This window comes from Topomyia yanbarensis, chromosome 3 (assembly GCF_030247195.1).
Source record: "Topomyia yanbarensis strain Yona2022 chromosome 3, ASM3024719v1, whole genome shotgun sequence".
Taxonomy (NCBI): domain Eukaryota; kingdom Metazoa; phylum Arthropoda; class Insecta; order Diptera; family Culicidae; genus Topomyia; species Topomyia yanbarensis.
Window position 1 is genome coordinate 364,035,452 of NC_080672.1, and position 21,196 is coordinate 364,056,647.

The 21,196-nt window shown below is 45.9% G+C and overlaps 1 protein-coding gene across 2 annotated transcripts; it reads right to left on the reverse strand.

Annotated features, from left to right (window-relative positions):
* Positions 1-790: 790 nt before the first annotated feature.
* LOC131688720 (protein hobbit) lies at positions 791-19,769 on the reverse strand. Of its 2 annotated transcripts, XM_058973189.1 has the most exons (7): positions 19,545-19,769; positions 19,298-19,421; positions 14,965-19,229; positions 2,589-4,872; positions 2,427-2,528; positions 2,279-2,293; positions 791-1,321 (listed from the first exon to the last, which is right to left on the reverse strand). In XM_058973189.1, the coding sequence occupies exons 1-7, from the start codon at positions 19,601-19,603 to the stop codon at positions 1,271-1,273; spliced, it is 6,900 nt and encodes a 2,299-aa protein (XP_058829172.1). In that variant the 5' UTR covers positions 19,604-19,769; the 3' UTR covers positions 791-1,270. The 2 variants fall into 2 exon arrangements, with proteins under 2 accessions (XP_058829172.1, XP_058829173.1); XM_058973190.1 differs by lacking the exon at positions 2,279-2,293.
* Positions 19,770-21,196: the final 1,427 nt, after the last annotated feature.

Below are 21,196 nucleotides of genomic sequence, written 5' to 3' on the forward strand. Positions count from 1 at the left end.
CTCGCGAGCACGTTTGGCTCCAGCTCTATTTGGAACAGGCCATGATATGGGAGTTGCAGGCAATGTCGTTGCGGATTCCACTGATTTTCTGGTTTTCTCCATTTCAGCCTTTAATGCTTCAAGCGCTGTTTTATGTGTGTCGGTCAGCTGTGTGTCGCTCAATGCTGTAAAAGCTGCGTTCACTGCGGAGGATTTCATCAAATCCACACAGCTGTCGCAAAGCCAGAATATATTCGCTGAGTCGTTAATCATGTCCAATTTTGGACGAGTGAGCGTTGAACACGATAGATGTTCACGGTTGTTGCATTTGAATTGGAATCCATACTGACTCCATTCAGAAATCCGAACCGGTTCCGGAATGAGTTTAACTGGGTGGTATCCGAATACGAGATCTTATTATCATTTACGGAACATAAAATTCTCTGATCAACTATTCATTTTCACGGTAATTTTTGACGCCTTAATCCGTCCACACCCTCTCATACTGATAGCGCACCCAGTCGCCGCCGGTCTAGGGACCAAATGTCATATATACAGACTCTGTTGGAGGCATGATATAGGAAACTTTAGGAAACTAATTTACCGTTTGGTGACCTTTCTACTCGTGTGCAAATCAAATTACAAATTTAAATGCATTAAAACAAGCTCCTTGCCTTCAAGATTCTCCTTTTTCTCTGATACTTGTAACCATAAGGTTAATTGAGTTTGGAATAATTTTCGTCTAAAGACCAGGACTTCGAATACATTTTAGTGCACTGAGAACTTTGTTTTACTTTTAATATATCACTACAATATATAAAACAATCACTTAAAACAACAAAAACATGTCATACGTAACCAAGACATAAATTTTGACCAGTAGTTTGTCCAGTACGAATAAAATAGGGAAAGAAGTGCCGAAAGCAAACATTAAACATGAAAAGGTTGCTGTGCCACAACCTGCCTGCAAGATTTTAAAGCACAATAACTAATAGTGGATCGACCTCCATACTATCCATTAGCCAATTAGTACAAAAGCTAACGACATATAAGGACTTACAGGTTAAATAAATAGGCCTAACGATTAATACTCTGTGTGTGATCAAATGTCCTGTGTAACGATACCGACTAACGCGATTGGACGCCCCGTTGAGACTAGTAGCTGCTTAGTGCCTGATTTCTCTCCACCCACTATATATCCAATCTAAGGGTTAACTAACAAATTCGTACGATATATGTGATATATGATTGGTATTTGTGAAGTAGGTTTTTCGCTGCTCCGTTTTGACAGCTAGGATTTGGAAAATTTGAACACTCCTTTGCGCAAACTTTTGTTTTCCGGCTAAAATTGAGTAAAGTAGAAACATGTTTTAATAAATTACTACACTCTAAAATATCATAGAACAAATATTTTAAGCCATCGATTAATGAACTATTAAGCAAACGTTTAATAACAAATACACATTCAGCAGTTTATCTGTTTAAACCTTTAAACCAAGGAAGATATCAAAGTGCTTCCAGCGATCATTTGACCTAGTGCCAGACTAGCAATGCATCTATTCGATGGTAAGCCATCAGAGAGCCAGACAAAACGTAGAATTCAGGAAGCCAAAGAGTTGCCCAAATACGTGGACTTTAGTTTGCACAACCAAGGCTCACAATAATATCGCAAAAAAAATCCTATATACAGTGTCGGGCAAAACAATAAGACCATTGGGGTATTGAAATTCATTTTTTTCAAACCAACATAATTGTTACGATTATGATGCCATCTAACGGCGGGCACTGATTCAAATGTATCAATGAGCTCTACTGACTTTGTATAGCGCCAATAGTAATGTGATGCAATCAGAAATAAAAGGTTTGTTCCAGTACCAGGAGAAGCTCGATGTTCCTAGGAGTAAACATAGAGAGAATCGCTCCTGTCTCCTCTTCCTTCTTTTTCTTCTTCTGGTAGCAAACCGGAGTAAAAAGGAGCAAGATTTTTGTAATTGAAATTCAACTTACAAGAAACATCGCTGCATTAAAAGCCTAATTTCAGCGATGTTTAAAAAACAAAGTTAAAGATCTCATATACGGAAAAGAAACGGATTTTAACAAAGCTGCTGGTCGAACAATGAGCGAAAAATTAAAGAAAAATTGATTGGCTACTCAATATTTAAGGAAATAAACAAAACGATGAATTTCGCATTTGTTATTGGCTGGTCGTATTATTTTATCCAACACTATATGCTGCTTCATGGACAAAAAAAAGCAAAAGCGATAGAATCCTTTTATTTTCGACTATAAATAGCAGTACCTTACTCCTAGCTCTCTATAGAAGTATACGTATAGTGCACACATACGCATTGTCCAACAATCGTTGAAGTCGGACAGCGAGAATCAAGAAGAAATTTGTAAAGTAAACCGTAAAACGAGCGTAAAGTACTACAGAAAAAAATACTCACAGCGTGACGATTGCCGAAAAGCATTTTTGCTTTGTCCTCCTCCTGTGGCGAAGGCTGCTCATCAACTAGTGCCTTCTTTAGCTTCAACTTCTGCTTGATGGCCTGTTATTGAGAGAAACACTCGGATAAGTCTGCTATGACTATGAAAACCTTCCAAATTACCTGCGACAGCAGTACCCTCCGACTATCAGATTTCATCGCCAACAGCAAATCCAGCCAGGTCCACGTTACATTGTGATACTCCAGTGTCGGAATCAACAGCGACAGGTCCGTGATGTCCTCAATGTTCTTTTCCTTGTTACCCTTATAGCTAACCCTGACAGGCACCTCCGGTATTTTTATATAGATGAACAGTTTGTTCTTCTCTGCCCGCTCCTTCATTTTTTCCACATCGTCCTGAATTTTGACGTAGAAATTGCTATCCTTCGAGCTCTTCTTTCCTTTCGCAGCTGCCGCTTTCTTGGAGGAACTTTTGGTCGATGAAGTCGAGCTGGAACTGGCACCATCCTCCAGCTCATCGTTACCCTCAGTTTCCAAAGCGTCCCGATCCGGAAAGCAGAATTTCAACATTGTGTTGTAAAACTTTTTCGAAATAGCGATCGTTATCGGAACCACGTTGATCTCAAAGTGTTCCTTTACGGATATTCCTCCAACAGGAGGTTTTTCGCGGCAAAACACACGCAACACTCGTTTGTGGTCCACAGGCATGTCCCGCTGTATTTCGGTCGGGCAGAGTACTTCCTTATAGCTATCTCTTGGGATTAGGTTGTTAATACGAATATAGCCGAGTTCTAGTAGATGATCAACGGAATCATCACTTTTGGAATTTTTAGTGTACAGAAAATTGCTCAGAATAAGATCAGCAATACCGATTTGTCCATCCGCTTCGGTCAACCGCCACTGAGCATGTTTGAAGCAGATTTCATTTGCTCGTACGATTGTTACAGGCTTGTCCTTTCGAATGGTGGCTAGCCGATTTGAAGCCGATAGCTGAGTTTCGTTGTAACAGGATAGCATCATATCCAATTCGTCACTTTTATTGGAAAGCATTTCCTTATATTCACGAATCATTTTTTGCACCTCGTCGTACTCGATTCGCAGCTCATCGCTATCACCGTCTTCGAGGCGAGCTTTAGTAAGGAAATGAATATCCTTTTCCAGGCAACGAATGCGAGACATGAGACCACGGATTTCGGTTTGCATGTGCTGAATAGGACGCTTCTGATCTTCCACGCTATACAGTTGCAATTGAAATCGCATTCTGGCAAGTCGCTCCGAGGCTTCTTTCCTCTGCGGCTCCACGTACAGAAGCAGATTGTTTACAATATCCAGAATCATAGCGTACTGGAGTGAATTGGTACAGACATCCAAATCGTGATGCATCAGAGTGAATGCATCCACCGGTTCGTCTTGATTTTCCCATGGACTTAAACTTTCTTCCACCGGAGGTGGTGGAACTTCACTGATCGTTCCAGGATCTATACTAGTGTCCCCGTAGCTGACGTAGAAGAACTCACACTTACACCTGGACACGATCCGCTGCAGTTGGATAGGCGATTTTCCCCCTCTGTAGCTATCCCCAGAAACACCAACGGTTTCAGAAACTACTCCACCTACACTCTGACCACTTCCGACCAGATGAGGCAAATCCGGAAACTCATTTATCACAGTTGCATCCTTATCCTTCTCCTGAATATTGTCCACCGTCAGCCACATGATTTCTGCCATTTCTCTCGTATCTCCATCCTCCTCGCTTACCGTGGCGTAGTACTGCATACATTCCAACGAACCGACCCACGTCGTTTTCGATACGATCGTATGATCCCTCCAAACAGGTCGATGTACTCGCTGCAAAATCTCCGCTTTGGCTGCACTCAAAATCACATACCCGGACGTTTCACATCCTTTCAACAGCACCTGCGAGTTCACCAGCGAAATAAACCAATTATAGTGCAACACATCCCCGTCCTGACAGGCCTGCAAACCCTTCAACTGCTGCTGTCTAGTTTGAGCCGACAGATCATCACTGAAAACCACCGATTTGTGATCTGCCTCCGAAATCAACTGTTGCAACATAATCAATCCATCGGCGGTATCCTGTCGCTTACTGAGATGTCCCTGACTGCTTCGTCCACCCCCACTGTCCGAATGGTGCTGCGAGGGCGTACCCTTGCTATCCTGGTTGTTCCTAGATTTGAGCGGAGTTTTATTGCCTTCCTTCCGGAAGCACTTCAACGCTTCGGTCGAGAGATTATTCTTCAATCGTTGACTCTTCATAAAGGAATCGAACAGGGCGAACGCAACATCCCGATTGTCTTTGGTCCAGGCTCCCTTCAGGTCGTACACCACCAGCTTGTGGGTAGGTGTGTCCTTTTCTCGTTCGTTACCGTTGACGAAGTGAGCTTCCCGTCCGTAGGATACTCGAGCGACACTTAGGAAGTAGTACCTGAAAGCAGAGATGAATTGAGGTTTGAATTAATTTAATTTACTAGTATTTTTTTACTACTGTGTGATCAAATTGGTTAAGAAGATCTGGTCTTAACTTGATAGCTCATGTATTAAAATTGATTACCTTGGATTGTATAAAAAAAACATTCGTTTCGAGATGCGCAACATAACCCCAGATCTGTGTATCGTCCATAACGGACCAGTGATTTATCTCCCAGCTATGTCGCAATCTTCCCGGACATTTCACGTGATGACACTACTATACTCCGACTGAGAGTTCCCCGGTGGCTGAATTTCTCTCGATATCGACGTTTGTTTCCGTGAGGTACTTAGCTCACAGTTTTGTGCAGATCTACTCAATCTAGTCCCCAGCGGTGAAACTAGCCTATACAATGGTCAAACTTGTAAGTCCAACTGGTCCAACCGAGGTCTGTCTGGCGACACTGGTTACAACATGCTGATTCCGAGCGAAGCGTTGAGCTCAGCACATTAGCACCTCGGCGATCCGAATCCAGTGCAGCGACGTGAACTACTCAAACTAATCTCCGGCGATGAATCTAGCCTACTCGACGGGGCGACTGGCGAGTCCATCTTCCATCCTCCGCGTTATCACAATCAAGCTGCCCTTGGCATCGATTCTGCACTTGCTACCCTCCTCATACCTCTCGATCCCCATCTGATATTTAATAAAACTCTATATCCCAACCATGAGGAAATACTGATAGGGATCATCCCTTCGATGACCCTCCCACAATATGGTTCTGCACGCGCTCGCGTGTCTTGCATTGACTTGCATTTTGTTCGACGATGCTTCTTTAACTTCCCATATTGTGCTTTTAATCGCCTTCCTTGAGAGTTTGAGAGTATCCAACAGGCATATGGACCTGACTGAGCTGGATGTTCTTGTGCTTTCGCTGGTTTGGACAGTAACCAATTTCTATCTACCCATTTTTTTGGAAGCAGTCTTCTGTCCTGAATGTGTCCGAGAACGCCAGGATTGCATCCGGACTGGAAGCTTTCTTCACTGTTAAGCCCTTTGCCACTGCCAGAAGCACGATATCATCTATCTCGTTGTCCGGTATCGCGTGGCACGTCGTTGAATCATGCTTCGAGAAAAGAACACACCCAGGTGCTTCAGCGCAAGCACAGATAGAATTGAGTGTCCGCAGACGCTGATCACGATACGCAGGATTTTTTTCAGTTGCTGACCAGTACTACCTACGTCACTTGGTGAACCAGCTGCAACTTGACATCAGCCATCCAGGTTTCCACGATGCCTATTGTCTCTGACCTTACCATCTCCACTTCCTCGAGGGTCTCGCCGGTTATCGTTAGGAAAACATCATCTGCAAATCCGACAATTTCGACTCCTCTCCACTCCGACAGCTCCAGTGTCAACACTACGTTGTACGTTCTACATACCAGAGCGGGCGGCCCACTGTGAGGGCCCTGAGGCACCCCCGCCGTGACCCTAATCGACCTACCCCCCTTTATTCGTCTCATAGACCAGTATTCGGTTCGGAAAGTAACTTTCCAGAGACTTGCACAAATAGTCCGGGTCCCCCATTCTGTGCAGCGCTACGGCGATAGCCATCCAGCTGGCACTGCTGAGCGCGTTTTTAATGTCGATCGTCACCACGGCACAGTAGCGATTATCCCTTCTCTTTTGCTTCAATTATTTCTCCGCACTCGCAATGACTGTGCGGACCACTGTCGAGATCCCTTTCCGGAATTCGGACAGCCTCTGCGATAGTCCGTTCTCACTTTCAGCGTAGGTCGTCAGCCTGTTGAAGAAGACTCTTTCCGGAAGTTTGCCAAGAGTATTCAACAGGCATATAGGCCGATACGATGCTGGATCTCGTGATGGTTTCCCTGGTTTTGGCAGCAACACAAGCTTCTGGATCTTCCATTTATCCGGGAAGTAGCCTTAGTCCATGCATTTCTGTAGAACCATCCTGAACCTGTCCAGAAACGCCAGGATCGCGGTCTTCAGTGCCACGTTGGGGATACCGCCCAGACCGGGAGCTTTCTTCGCTTTCAGCTCTTTTGCCACTATAAGGAACTCGTCGTTGGAGACTCGATTGTCACCGGAATTTCCACCGCCTGCATCAACATGCGGTGTAGGCGGTCGTGCTTCAGGAAAAGACCCTCCACAATAATTTTCAGTTTGTCAGGGTCAAGGGTCCACCTTGATCTTGGCAATCACGACACAGTAACCGTTGCCGCAGGGGTTAGCGTCTACTTCTCAGCACAGCTCCTTGTCGCAAGTGGACTTACAAAGCAGTATCTCACATTTAAAAACGGCCCTAGTCGCCCGGAATGTCACCTTACCTTACTTTCTTCTCTGACTGCCTCAGATCTTCCTCTTTGAACGCTTCTTCTTGATTTTACAGGTAACACGGAGGATGCAGAACCTTTCGTTGCAGCAATACGCCGGTAGTTCATCGGCATTGTTACGTCACACGCGCTCGCTCAGCTCATTGGTATTCAGAATTGTAGCGATGCTGTCAACACGAAGTACTTCCACAAAAGGTCCTTATCGAAGGTGCTAATCCGCTCGCCAGTCCGCACTCCCGCGTTATTGCGCTACCAGGCCAACCAATAGTGTAGCAGATCGCCTGGTGGTCGCTATGTGTGTACTGCTCACGAACTCGTCAAGTCGTGTTATCCATGAGCGACGCACTGCAGAATGTTACGTCGATGATGGATTCCTGACCGTCTTTACGGAATGTGCTAGCGGAACCATCATTGCACAGCCTTACATCCAGATTCTACAGGGCTTCCAACAAGCTGAAACCTCTTCCGTTGGTCAGCCTGCTACTCCACTGTAAGGCGCAAGCGGTTAAATCTCCTCCTATAACCACCGCAGCTCTAACGAGTCGGTTAGTGCGTCCAACATTCGATTGTACTGCTCTGGTGTCCACGGTGAGGGAGCAAAACATACGAATACGCCGTCAATCCTGGCGATCACGAAGCCTTCGTGTGTGCCATCCACCACTTCCTGGACACTTGGGCTGCCGCCATCCCTACACTATCCACCACGCAATTACCGTTATCGGGAGGAACACGATACGGCTCTGCAATAATTGAAACGTCGCGCTTCGTTTCTGGTGTCAACTGCCACAAAGGTCTTCTACGGTTCGCTATCCACTTCCTCTTTGTCGACCTTTTCGCTGTCCTTCACTGACCGTCTTGAATTTCTTCGGTTCCTCCTCCTCTCCTGATGTTTCACCTATTCTTCACGGAACGGGACTATCGGTCACGCTTCGGTGTCTTATAGGCTTCTGTTTTCGCTACCTCCGTGGTCTTCAGTGCTTTTTCGGCATTTTAAGCTCTCTACAGTAACGCTATCTGCTCGTATTTTGCGGCCCTGATCTGTCCGTGCACGTTGCCCTTGTTTTTAACGAACTCGTAGAGCTCTTCGATTTTTCCTTCTCTCCTGGTTTTCTTTTTTTTTATCGAAGGGGAATCTTCAAAAGAGATCACAACCGACTTGGCCGTGGTATTGTCGGATTCTTACTGCATCTTTTTTCCAGCAAGCCTAACGACTAAACCTCATCCTCTTGTATCTCCGTCTATTCTTTCTCCCGAAACCACCATTGGATATTACAATCTCAACTGGTGCTCCGACAGAATTAATATTACTGTCATCAGCTATCCTTAAGGCTGTTGCCCCCTTTCCTTAGGCGGAGCCCTTTGGCTTCCGTTGAGTCATCACGCTATCCAACCTTTGCTGGGTAACCGGTCGACCCCAGGACCATCGCCAACGTCGGAGCCCGTCGTTGGCGACGATCCCGATTTAGAGATGACGAAATATGACTGGCATCCCTTCGCAATCACCCTCGCAGGATTTTTAACCAACGTAAACCTACTTGTTAGTTATGCTAACTTAGTGTTCGTTTCTTCGCTGCGCTGGAACTCCGACCGAATTAGTGTCATTGCCATTAGCTCCAAACTGCTCTTGGACCCCTCTGCATCCGTTGCGCACCTTGAGTCAGATTGCTATCCAAGCCTCGCTGAGTAGCAGGGCGACCCCGGAACCGTCGCCAACTTCGGAACCAAATCGAAATGTGAACCGATCCGGAGAAACCGAAAACTTGACCGCATCCCTTCACAGCAATCCTCGTAGCATTTGCACCGACTTAAAACTACCAATTCACGTTTGCTAACTTCCTGCTCGTTTCTTCGCTATCTATTCGGTTAGTGTGGCTGTCAGTAGCTCCCAGCTTTCCTTTAGCCCGTTGCCCCCTCTGTATACGTTGAGCACATACGACTGTCGCTGGAAACAATCGGGACGTGAAGCGATCTGGAGGAGCCAAGACCTGGCTCGCGTCCCTTCACGTCCACACTCGTAGGGTTTATAACCAACTTGAACCATTCGCCCATATCTTGCTAGTTGGTGTTGTCAGCTTGGTGTTCTATTCGTTACTTTCGTTAAAGTTCCGACAGTATTAGTGTCACTACTCAGCTGACGGCATTCCAAGTGCCCTCATCTCGATACATCTCTGCCACAATATTCTCTACGTTAAGCGAAGGCATCTCGAACAGCTGCGAATGTATGACGTACGAGGACCACATTTCCTAGTCATTTATGGACTCCGGACAAAAGGGTGACACAGCTTGTCTGAACCGATGTCCGCTTATAGAATTCGTTATCTTATATTAGGATGATGCCGATAGGAATCATTCCAGCGATAACGCAGACTGCTTCTGATGAGATAGTCCTATACGCACTGGTAACTCGCATGGCCACGAGCCTGAACGTACTACTCAACTTTACTCGATTCGACTGTGTCTCCAGCGCTGCAACCCACACCGGGCCTCCGTTCCTCAGTATCGACGGGGTACGCTAGCCATAAGTCGCCTCTTTCTTCTGCTTGGCCCGGCGTTGTTCGGCATGATTCTGGTTAAAGCGTATGTAGCTTTGGTCGCCTTCTTGCAGGCATAGTCGTCATGAGTGTTGAAGTTCAGTCGGTCATCGATCATTACGCCCAACTGTTTCAACGCCCGCTTCGAAACTATGAGGTGCTCCCCCAACAGTGATTTCTGCTCGCCGCAGCTCTTTGCAGTTGCTGACAAGCAGCTCCTCCGTTTTGTGGTGGGCTATCTGCAACTTCATTCCTTGCATCCAGTTTTCAATCCTGTCCATCGCCAACATTTCCACCTCTTCCGGTATCTCTCCTAGTACCGTTAGTACAATGTCGTCCGCGAACCCAACGAACTCTACGCCCCTAGGCTGCTTAAGTGTCAGCACACCGTTATATGTCCCGTTCCAAAGCATTGGACCCAGGATAAAGCCTTGTGGGAGTCCTGCCGTAAACCTAATCGTTCTCATAGGTCAGGACCCGGTGGAAATAACTCCTTAGAATTCGACACCGGTAGCTAGAGGTCCTCATTTTGTGCAGAGATTCCGCAGTAGCTTCCCAGCTAGCGTTTTTACGTCCATCGTTATCACGGCACAGTATCGATTTCCTCTGTCCGAATGGCGTCCACCACAGACTTGCCTTTCCGGAATCCGAACTAGTTTTTCGACAACCCGTTATCTATACGACGATGAATCCTCAGGGAACTTACCTGGTTTAGGCAGTAGCACTAAATTCTGTATCTTCCATTTGCCAGGGCAGTGGCACTCATCTAGAAGCTTTTGAAACACTTTTCTGAACATATCCGGGAGCGTCTGGATAGCCGCTCTCAATGCGATGTTGGGGTTTTCATCTGGTCCGGGCGCTTTCTTCACCTTCGAATCCTTCACTAGTGCGACGTGTTCCTCGTTGGAGACGTGTATCACTTCGGCATTTTCCCGCTCTACCACGTCTTACGATATAATCGGCCCGATCATTGCACCGTACTCCGGAAAGAGCCCTTCTACGATAACCTTCGGTCTAGCAGGGCACATTTCCAGAGGCGTCATGGGCCCTCTGATCTTCGCCATCGTCACACGGTATGCGACACCCTAGGGGTTGGCGTTGGCATCCTGGCCCAACTCTATAAACAAATCGATTTTCTTCGCTTTATCTCACATTTCAATGCTGCCCTTGCGGCGCGGAACCCTATATTACGCTTCTCTGTCTCTGGGAGTATCTTCAGACTCTAAGGGTGCTTACATAGTGGCCGCGAAAAGCTGAGCAGGCGCTTGTACTGACAGTATGATGCGAGATGCGAGAAACCTGCTCGCAGCATATCAAATGGAGCCTGTCAGAGTAAAAGCAGGCAGTCGGCGCCGATCCGCTCCACTTTCACTCTGACATCCTTCCTTTGGTTTGCAGTAAGCAGGTTTCTCGCATCTCGCACTCTAATGTCAGTTCCAGCCCCAGCTCAGCTTATCGCCGCCACTCTGTAAGCACCCTAAGGCAGCTTGCACGAGGGGTTCCTCAGTCCACCAGTACGCTGGACGCCGTCTGTCCCTTGGCTCTAATTTTCTTGGCATTGTGGTGTAACATGTTCAAGCGTTCCTGTTAACTCTGTAACCCGTCAGGGTAACAATTCAGCACTGGGTGGAAATATACGTATTTGTGAGTAGAGTGTATTTGTTGACATGTAAAATTAGGTTCCCCGCTGTTCTGTACCGTTCACTTTGTCATGTAAATTTTGTTCATTTTCGCGTATGTGAACGGTTTTGTTCGTGCAGCTAGGTTAGATAATTTTTGTTTTATGTTTGTGAATAAGTAGCATAGGAATTAGATAGGCCACCGCTCTCTTTTTGATGAAAAATGTGTGCTGATAATGCTACGGATCGGCGGTGACAGCTATGCGGCGAGGCGGTTGGTGTTTGTTTTGGTCGAATGCGAACGGCGGCCATCGTGATATGATATAAAGCGACGAGCCACGGAAGTGATCTGACGTCCAGAAGATTGTTTTTTTGGGACAGTTTCCCGCCACCGTAACAAAAAGTTTAGTGCGCGTGTGCGACGTCGAAAGTGCCGGCTCGTGGTTCGGGCGCGTAAGTATGTGGTGTTGGGTCGCCGAAGAAGGGAAGCTAATTGCGAAGGAACCACTCGCTTCCCCCGGTTAACCACAAAGGACCCAGTGATACCACGCCGCCCTCACTGTGGAGGATCAGCCGAACTAGCATTGCTCTCCTCCACAGTTAATCGCAAAGGAGGACGAAGCAGGTAGGACAACGGATCCACCTGAGGTAGTTTACTGCGGTATCTACCAGGGTCATTCACGGGGAGTGAGCGGACCCGGCGATTAGTCGCCCTGTCGCTAGGGAGGTTCCAACAAAGGAGCAAAGCTGACCTCCCTAGCTAATTGTTAAGGACCGCTGCCGGAGCAGCCAACGTAAACAAGGAGAACTCGGCCGTTGCTGTCCCGGCCGGTCGGACGCACAAGTGACTCACCAACAGCAGCAGCAGTGAAGTGGAGAAAATATAAAGTCGATAAATTTAACTTATTTGTTTTTCCCTTTTTGTTTGTTGTGTAACGAAAATCCGAAATTCCGGTACAGGCACCTAGGCCGCCCTGAAAAGAAGGGTACGCCGGGCAAACAAGAACCCGAGTAGTGGGCAAACCGCTACTTACAACTCTTCCGCGTTCATATTATAGGAGTCGCACGCAACCTGAAGTGCTCCCAGAAAGAGATCGTTGTTAAATGTGTAAGTAGCGGTTTGCCCACTACTTGGGTTCTGATTGCCTGGCGGATCCTTATCAGAGCGGCCTTGGTGTTTCTACCGAAATTTCGGATTTTCGTATGTAAACAAATAAAAATTTAACTTTACCGTTTATTCTTCCACTGCTGGTCGTTTCTCAAATGCGCTGCTGCTGGCGCGACCGGCCGGGACAACAACGGCCGCGTTCTCCTGTCGGTGTCGTTAGCTGCTATTTTAGCGGTCCTTGGCCTCTTGCTCACCGCAAGCGATCCCGAAAGTCACCGCAGTGCACTTCCCAGGGGGAACCTTTGTTCACCCTGCTTCGTTCTCCTTGACGATTAACTATGGAGGAGAGCTAGGCTCGTTCGACTGATCCTCCACAGTGAGAACGGTCGGTGTTTTGATTCCTTCGCGTTTAGCCGGGGAAGCGAGAGCACTCCTTAGCGATTAGCTTTCACCTTATGGCGAATCAACCGGCACGTTCGACGGTATAACTAGAGGTCGAACGCGCGCACTTCGCCTCACTGGCACTAGAGGCTGGAAAATGTCCCAAAAAAGGAATGATTATTTTGGGCGTCTGTTCACTGCCGTGGTTCGTCACTCTCTAACCTCTATGGCCGCCTTCCAGCTCGTCAAAAAAACACCAACCGCACCGCCGCATAGCTGTCAACGCCGAAACACAGCATAATCAGCACATTTTTCACGGCAAGAGGAGAGTGGTAACCTATTTAAACCATATGTTAATCATACCATCATCATTCCCAGTGCTAAATTGTTACCCTGACGGGTTTCAAATGATTGTACCTTCCACTTCCGCTCGTGAGTTCTTGCCCTCTGTAACTGACCAAAACTGTTCTTGCCCTCTGTAGCTGACCAAAACTGCGCCGGATTGCCAGGTGATTACTATGCGTGCAGTCTTCGCAAACTCTCCAGTTCATGTTTACCACTAATGACGGGTCATAAAGGGCAACGTCGATGATGGATTCCCGGCTATTTCTGCGGAAAGTTGTGCCGGTGGCCTCAACATTCAGTTTGGCTAGAGCTTCCAACAGGCCTTACCCTCTTGTTTTGGTATGTCTGCTTTTCCACTTCACCGCCCAAGCGCAAAATCTCCTCGGATGACTACCGGTCTTCATCCGGCCAACTCTCCAGTAACCACGTCTAGCATCCGATGGAACTACTCTACCGTCCATCTAGAGAGTGCGTAGCAGCTACATATAACGATCCCATTAATTTTGGCAATCACGAAACCTTCATATGAGTTTGAAACCACTTTCTGGATGGGTTATCTGCCCATCACATGAATTGTAGCCGCCCAGTTACGGTTGACAAGGTAGATTGATGTAGTCTCTTGAAAAGTATCCCTTCTCCCCACATTTTCTGGACAGATCATATCTGTCCGGGGCGTTACAATTTCTAACCTGGTGACCATGCATTTGAAGCGTCTCTTCATTTGTTTCGAAAGTCTAGGGACAGCCTCCAGTGAACACACTGACCACCAAACCATTATTCGACCTTTTTCCAACAATTTATTAGCTACGGTCATGGAAATCCATATCGCTCCTCTCGGTTTGTCATCATCTATCCGACCGCCTTCGGAAGCTCAGCTAGATCCGGTGCTAGGAATCGGTTCGTCGGCTGCGCGCGTCTTAGGCATATTCTTTCATCGTCTACAGCTTTGCTATGTTGATATTTGTCATAATGTTGATTCTACCTCAAACTCGCGAAATCCCATCTGCACATGTCGACTTGTGGCAGATGGCTTTTGCGCAAACGATTCATTCTGTCATAGAATTGCCGTGTGTCATTAAAGCGGTATAGCTGCTCCATCGCCTCGTTATCAAGATCTTCTTGTAAACTCTTTCTTCGTCGCAATTCTGAGCAGCTGTGTTGCGCTGTCTCCAGTTGCTGTTCGACAACATGATCGTCTCGTAGCTGCTAGATGTTGAGCATCGGTGTCCATGTTCAACGATTGTTCTACACCATTGACAGATGTAGGCGCATGTAGAACAAGTAGTTATCCGAATCAATATTCGCATTGCGGTAACTGTTAACATTTGTGATGCAGGAGAAGAAATTGATTGGAATATGGTCAATTTGGCTTGCAATCTCTCGTTCAGGTGATATCCAGCTGGCCTTTGTGCATTGACAATCCGTCAATCTGAAGATTTATGTTATCGATAAGAAGACAGGGTTACAAATAATGCATAATATGCTTTTTCTCATCCACGGGTCTCGCTTCGTGTGGGTAGTGCATCAGTAAAAATCAGAGCATCAGTACCGGCCAGTTGATTTATCCGTACACGTAAGTTTCAAACCTTTTCTGTATTTAGTGTCTAGCTAGAGACCAGCGGTTAACTAATGATGAGGAGAATCCCAAACACGACAAAACTGACTTAAGAAAAAAGTGATCTATCTACAGAAACAACTTACCAAATAAATAAACAATACCCTTACTCATATCACCCCTACACAATAGAGGAAAAAATAATCCAACTCACCTGCAGATATCCCCATTAGAGTTGGAAATGCTCTCCGAGCTTCCATCCGCTCGATCACTGATCGTGGTCGTACGCAGCCAAATCTCCGCATCGTTCAGCTCGCAGTTCATATACACAATCGCCCAATCGGCCCGCGGACGATGAATCAGTCCATCATCGATCGGCGACAGGGTCAACGTATGCTCCGAACTAAACGTGATCCGCCCCCCATTCAGCTGGAAACCCCGATTCAACGCATGCGACATCCAGTAGAATATTTGAAATTTATGCAAACTCATCTGCAGATTTGCCTTCCGATAGTGCCGACTAAGTTGCTTCTTTCGAGGGCGAACATTGTTAAACACCGGACCCCGCCGGGTTGGTCGGGTTACTCCCGAAAGGATCAGTTTGAGACTTTCGAACCATCGTAGGGTGCTTCCGTAGAGAACCAAGTTCGGGACGTCCAGATCCGATAGGTTCTGTTTGATTTCGAACGATACCCACATGTTAAGATTCTGTGAACGGAACGCCCGGAAGGAATCGTGCACCTGGTTGCTGGAATACTCGGGTAGTTTGTCAGGAGCGCAGGGGATGACGGCATGATGATCGTTTGGATTAGCCAGGCAGATCCAGTTCAGTTTGAAGGTTAGTTTAAGGTTCGGGAGATGAAGAAGCCGGCAATCGTCGTAGCGAGAGGCTGTTCGCACAAACACGTTCAAATCACCTTTGAACATGATTTTGGCGTTGGTGTAGACAATGCCACAGTTGTTCCAGGTTAGTTCCATTTCTTCGGTTGTATTGTAGGGGTCCAGCGAGGCATGCAGCAGAATTGTGAACTGTTTTGCGATGATCGTTAAACGTCCGTGCATAAGCAGTCGCATTTTGTCCCAGAAGGGTAGCGGCGGACTTGGGTCCCTGGATGGAGCTGAAATTTTCTCCATCATCAAATTACATTGGGCCATTACGGGCTCCCAGCAGGGACCAAAGGCGTACGCCAAGTAATCCAATTCCCAGTCGAAATCATGGTAGAATTTGATTGAAGTCATACTCCTCTGGATTGTGTGCGTTCCGAACGGATCTCCTACTTCGATATCGACATCCCGTTTAGCTCTTCGCGGGGGTGCCATCTCAGCACCAGCCAGATAGCCGAACAAATGCATGGCCTTGACGTGGAACATCGGTTGCGGGTAGTCCCGGAGCATGAATTTCCATTCGGTGCAACTCACGTTCACCGCTCGACACCAGAGGGTCACAAACTCGATGCCCTCCTCGGGCCACGGACTTTCAGCGTCAATTTCCCGAATCATTCGGATCGCGTTCTCCGTCCCGTGGACGGAAGGGTCTGCCATTGCCAAAATCTCCAGGTCAGTCATGATCCAGGCTATTAACCTGGTTCGTGGTGGTCCCGTCTCCGATAGCTTCTTCGATCGTTGTATGTAAATCTCCGAATTCTTTTTGATCAGATTGGCGTTTAGCTCTTCCAACGTTCCTGCCGGGAGGAGCAATCGCTCCGAACAAAGCTGGGCTATTTTTTGATCGAAAAGTTCCTTCCTTTTCACGCTTTCATTGTATTCGTCCAAAAGCAGTACGTAGTTATCACGGAGTTTCACCTCAAACGGATCATCACTCATCTCCATTAGGAACTCTTTTATTTGAATGAACATATCGCTTGGTAGCGGCGAGTCCTGGGTAAAAGCTTTCTTCTTATACCCATGAACCACCTTCAGCCACTTGTAGATCGAGACGAACTCATTCACTATAGCACCGTAAAAGTCGTGATCGTAGGGAAATATAATTCTCACTACGCCAATCGTGGTTGCCCAAACCCTATTGCTGGACTGCTTAAATCTCTCGTAGTGCTTCCGCTCCGATCTCAGCACATTCATCTCCGCCAGCTGATGGCTATCAACATCTTTGAACGTGAAGATATGCTGATCATCAATGTTGATGAAAATATTTTCAAACGAAACAAACCACAAATCCTTCCGGCTGACATACAAATTCTCACTGAAGATCTGCATCGAGTGACGATCGCTGATCTTGATCGCAAATTCCGCATTTCCTTCCGCATACAAATCGATGATCCACGATCGCTTGACTCCGGAGGAACTTTCCGGCACTGGCTTCACTGGCAGCTCCAACGGCGGTTGAGCCATTTCCTTTGTCTTTAGTGCATCCTTCAGTTCATTGATCTCCCCGAACAACGTGACAACGTGCAAGTGAAGATTCGTATTCCACATAGCCCCGGTGTCCTCCAGGAAATGAATCGCCAGCTTCGGATGATGCTGATGTTCCGTGTACTCCAATCGAATCGCCTTGAAATTGGCAAACATGTTTTGCATCTCTGCCGGACCAAAATCTGATCCCGATATGTTTCGGAAATCCAAAATCTCCATGTGGAAATGATCCAGTTTTAGGATGTTTACGGTCGGAGTCTTCGCCAACGATAGCTCATTCAAATTTATCAGCACACAAGTTTCGTACTTGTTGAAAAAGAAGCTAGTGACATCGGTTATCTTGGCGCCGATCAACAATCCCGGTTTCGGCCTTTTCGTTATGGTTGACGGAATGCTTTCCGATTCCTCTGATGACGAAAAGTAGTTCACTGTACGACCCGTCGCCAATCCCTTCGATCGGTATTGTTCCAAGCACTGCTTTGCCTGGACCAGATACACCGCCAACGCTGGACTGTACTCCGTTCGGAAGGTGTGAATCGTAAAGTCCAACTTTGTCGCATCCCCGTAACTGCTTAGCTTAATTAAACTGACCCCAATGTAAAACGGGCTGCCACGAATGTGACTTCTCTTCAGGCTCTGTCCGAAATCTTTACTATTCGAAACATTCCCTGTCAAAGACCACCACAAAGACTCGATCATCAGTTCGGCACTCCAGTGACGTTTTCCCAGTACTAAGTTCAAAAATCGATTTTCATACACGCCGCTTCGAGTTTCCGCACCCTGATCTAGCAACAGTTTCGTATGATTACAGCAAATGGACGAAATCTCTTGCGGCCCAAACTTGAACACCGACGTAACATTCCACAGCTCCGCACAACCGGTGATGACCACTCGCTTCAAAAACTCTTCCAGCGGTCCTCCACCACCAGTCAACCGTGCTGCAGATTTGTTCATGCTTGTCGCCAGCTTCAAACTTTTCGGATTCATCTGCCTTGCCAGTCGCTCACTGGAGAAAAAGTTCTTACTAATCCATCCGTAGATTTCCTTGTGGTGGTAAATCATTCGGAATGACTTCAACTTAGAGTACACGTTGATCAGGTCCTTCTCAAGTTTAGCATCTACGCTGAACTGTTCCATAAACAATAACTTCTCCTGCATCGTATCGATTTCCAACTGCTGCAGTTGCGTTCCGATGTAAAACATCGGCAGGCGAAATTCATCCGATAGGTTCCGATTGTTGAACTTGCCCGAAATGGTAAAAGACTGCAGCGTAGCAGAGAAGTCGTTAGAACTGTTCTCCCGAACTGCCGAAATGGTCGTATTTTCAATTTTAATGACAAAATTCTTCGGAATAATAGGAGCTATTCCGAGGTAACTTTCGGTGCCATTGCTATCCTCCTCACTGAACACGGGAACTCGCTCAAAATTAACACTATTCTGTCTCAAAAACAACTGGTGCCGCCGCTTCTGACTTTGTGCGTCCTTTATGAACTCATACAAACCGCCATGAAGAACCACCTTCGTGTTAGTCATTGCTAGTTGTAGTTTCTCCAGCGAAATTGGACCATGCGCTACCAGCACACTATCCATAGCAATTCCGAAACTAAGCTCCCCCAGACAGGCCTGATTATCACCCAGCTTTTTCTTGGTGACTGGGCAGTGACGAAGTATCTTCGCTTGAGCGTCGCATAGAGCGGCAGAAACGAGCATAGTTTTTGTGTTATGCACGATACTTCCGTCCAAATGAATCTCCTTGGCGGTAGCGTGCAGAAGCCAGCCCGGATCGTGATCATTGTTTAGCAAAGCTACCGACACATTGTTGATGTGAACGGCCATAAACTGGGCGAACTTTATGATCATCGGATGAACTTTTTTCTGACGAAAATCCAAAACGTTGCGCCCATTCGACGACGCTCCGTAGTCGCTGGATCCGTCCGTAGCTGCTCCCGGTTGCGAAGCATTCTGCTGATTCTGAAACAAGTTCGAAGCGGACGGAATCTGCCGGCGATTAATGTCCTTGTTGACCCGTATGTCTCGGATGTTGATGGACAGAAGTTTCGTTACTTCCGAGTTGAAGAAACTACTGCGAATGCAGATCTCATCGATTTGCTACAACATAAAACACATTAGATCAATATGTTTTCCTTTCAAATTGCTATAGCATCGTAATCACTCACCACCGAGAATCCACTCTTGCAAATGTTCACATCCCGCAGTGATAACGGTAAACTTATCCGACCGAAACGTATCTCAATGTTGAACTTTCGTTTTAGCACGTACCCTATGCATTGCGGAAAAAGCCTGTATGAATCATAAGAGCGAAAATTATTAGCGATAACGGGAGAACAACCGAACATCTATCAGCTGATAACAGGGCCCCAAATTTCATAGGGAATTGAGATGAAAATTTTTTTACAAACTCACCAAGTAATTCCCAGATAGAACAACACCAGTATCACCAAAAAAGAAAATAACGTAATCATGTTTCGAGCATCGTTCTCCTCTACCACCCGACGAACAAGATCGACTCGTTGCCGGAAAAGAAACTATAAAAAATGGTGTATATTCCGAAAATTTTCACTATCACGAAATCAAACGATGGAGCAATAAATAACAACACGACAGACACTGCGTGACAGTTTACAGTTGTTTCCCTTTTGCACTTTTCGACTGACGTGCTGTTAACAAACCGAATCAAAAAATCAAAAAGGAATACCAAAAAACCAAAGAGAATAGGGAAAGAGACGAAGAGTGAAAATCAGTCAAAACGGCAACACGCCCTTTATGATGATTTCAACACTAGAATTTTGGCAACCGCTTCTATAGGCAGCACTTTAAATGACTCCTATTATATTTTGAAAACAAACCGTATGTCGATCGATGGATTTGTTTATCAAACGATGTGCATTTCGAAACAAAGAGATGAAATAATTCTAAAGCTTATTTTTACTCATACATATACTCTAGAATGCACCTTACAATCACGATTGAACTAAATTCTGACGAAAATTCAAATTTCTTTTTTGATAGAAGTACAATACTTATCTCCTCCAACTCAGGCATGAGTAATGTTTATTTACATTGCACGATTGGTCTGCTCAATAAGGTATTTTTGGCTTCACACTATTCGTCTCTTTCCCTATTCTCTTTGCAAAAAACATCTGTTTTCCTGTGAAGCTGTTTGTGAAGATTTTGCTCGCAAAAAGCCGGTTTCCCCTCCAACGAGCACTCCCCAGTGAAAAGTATAGTGACAAATTGAGACAGAATTAATACATGTACACAGTAAAAAAGTGGTCCCATCTCATTCAAGTGATGCTGCTCTTGAAAAAGTTTATCATGTATTGCAGAGTTCACACCAAATCAAACTGCACAGTTTGAATGTGTGATTATTCAAAACTGTGATCAAAAGTGTAACTCCTTTGACCTGATAGATTTTTGACATTGGAAAGTGCCAGAAACAGACTTCTTACTTTTGCTATCTGCACGCAACCGTAAAATAACCTACAGAATAAGTTCTTTTAACTTAAATTTAGGTACTTTTGAGCTGTGCGTCGCTTTCGCACTTATTAGTGTTGTCAAAAACAAAACGAGAGATTCGACTCAGACGAGGTCTTTCGTTTTTTTACTTTTAAGTTGTTTGGGGTATACTCAAAATTAGGTAAATTCAACTTAAATTTAAGTAAATTAAACTCAAGGTTGAGTTATTATTTTGCCGTAGTTAAATGGAAACTACCTTCAATGTGGTTTACCTAATTTTACCTTCCTGCACGATACCACACTGAACAAAAATTATTGCAATATAGCGTATGATTTATCATATGAACGGCCTAAAAACTCGATGTTGACGATTTCGAATGGCAATCATTAAAAAAAAAATGAATTCAAGATCGAATGACTTCATATTTGAATTGGAATGAACAGGTTGTCGATTTTCAAATGATAAACATAACTGTAAAGGAATTGATTGCACTCGAAAAAGTAAACGATGGCGTTGATAATCATCATTCCAAATCACAGCAGTTCATTATTCGTATTTCATCTGTTTTCAGTGCTCGGGCTGAACCAAATGACAATCA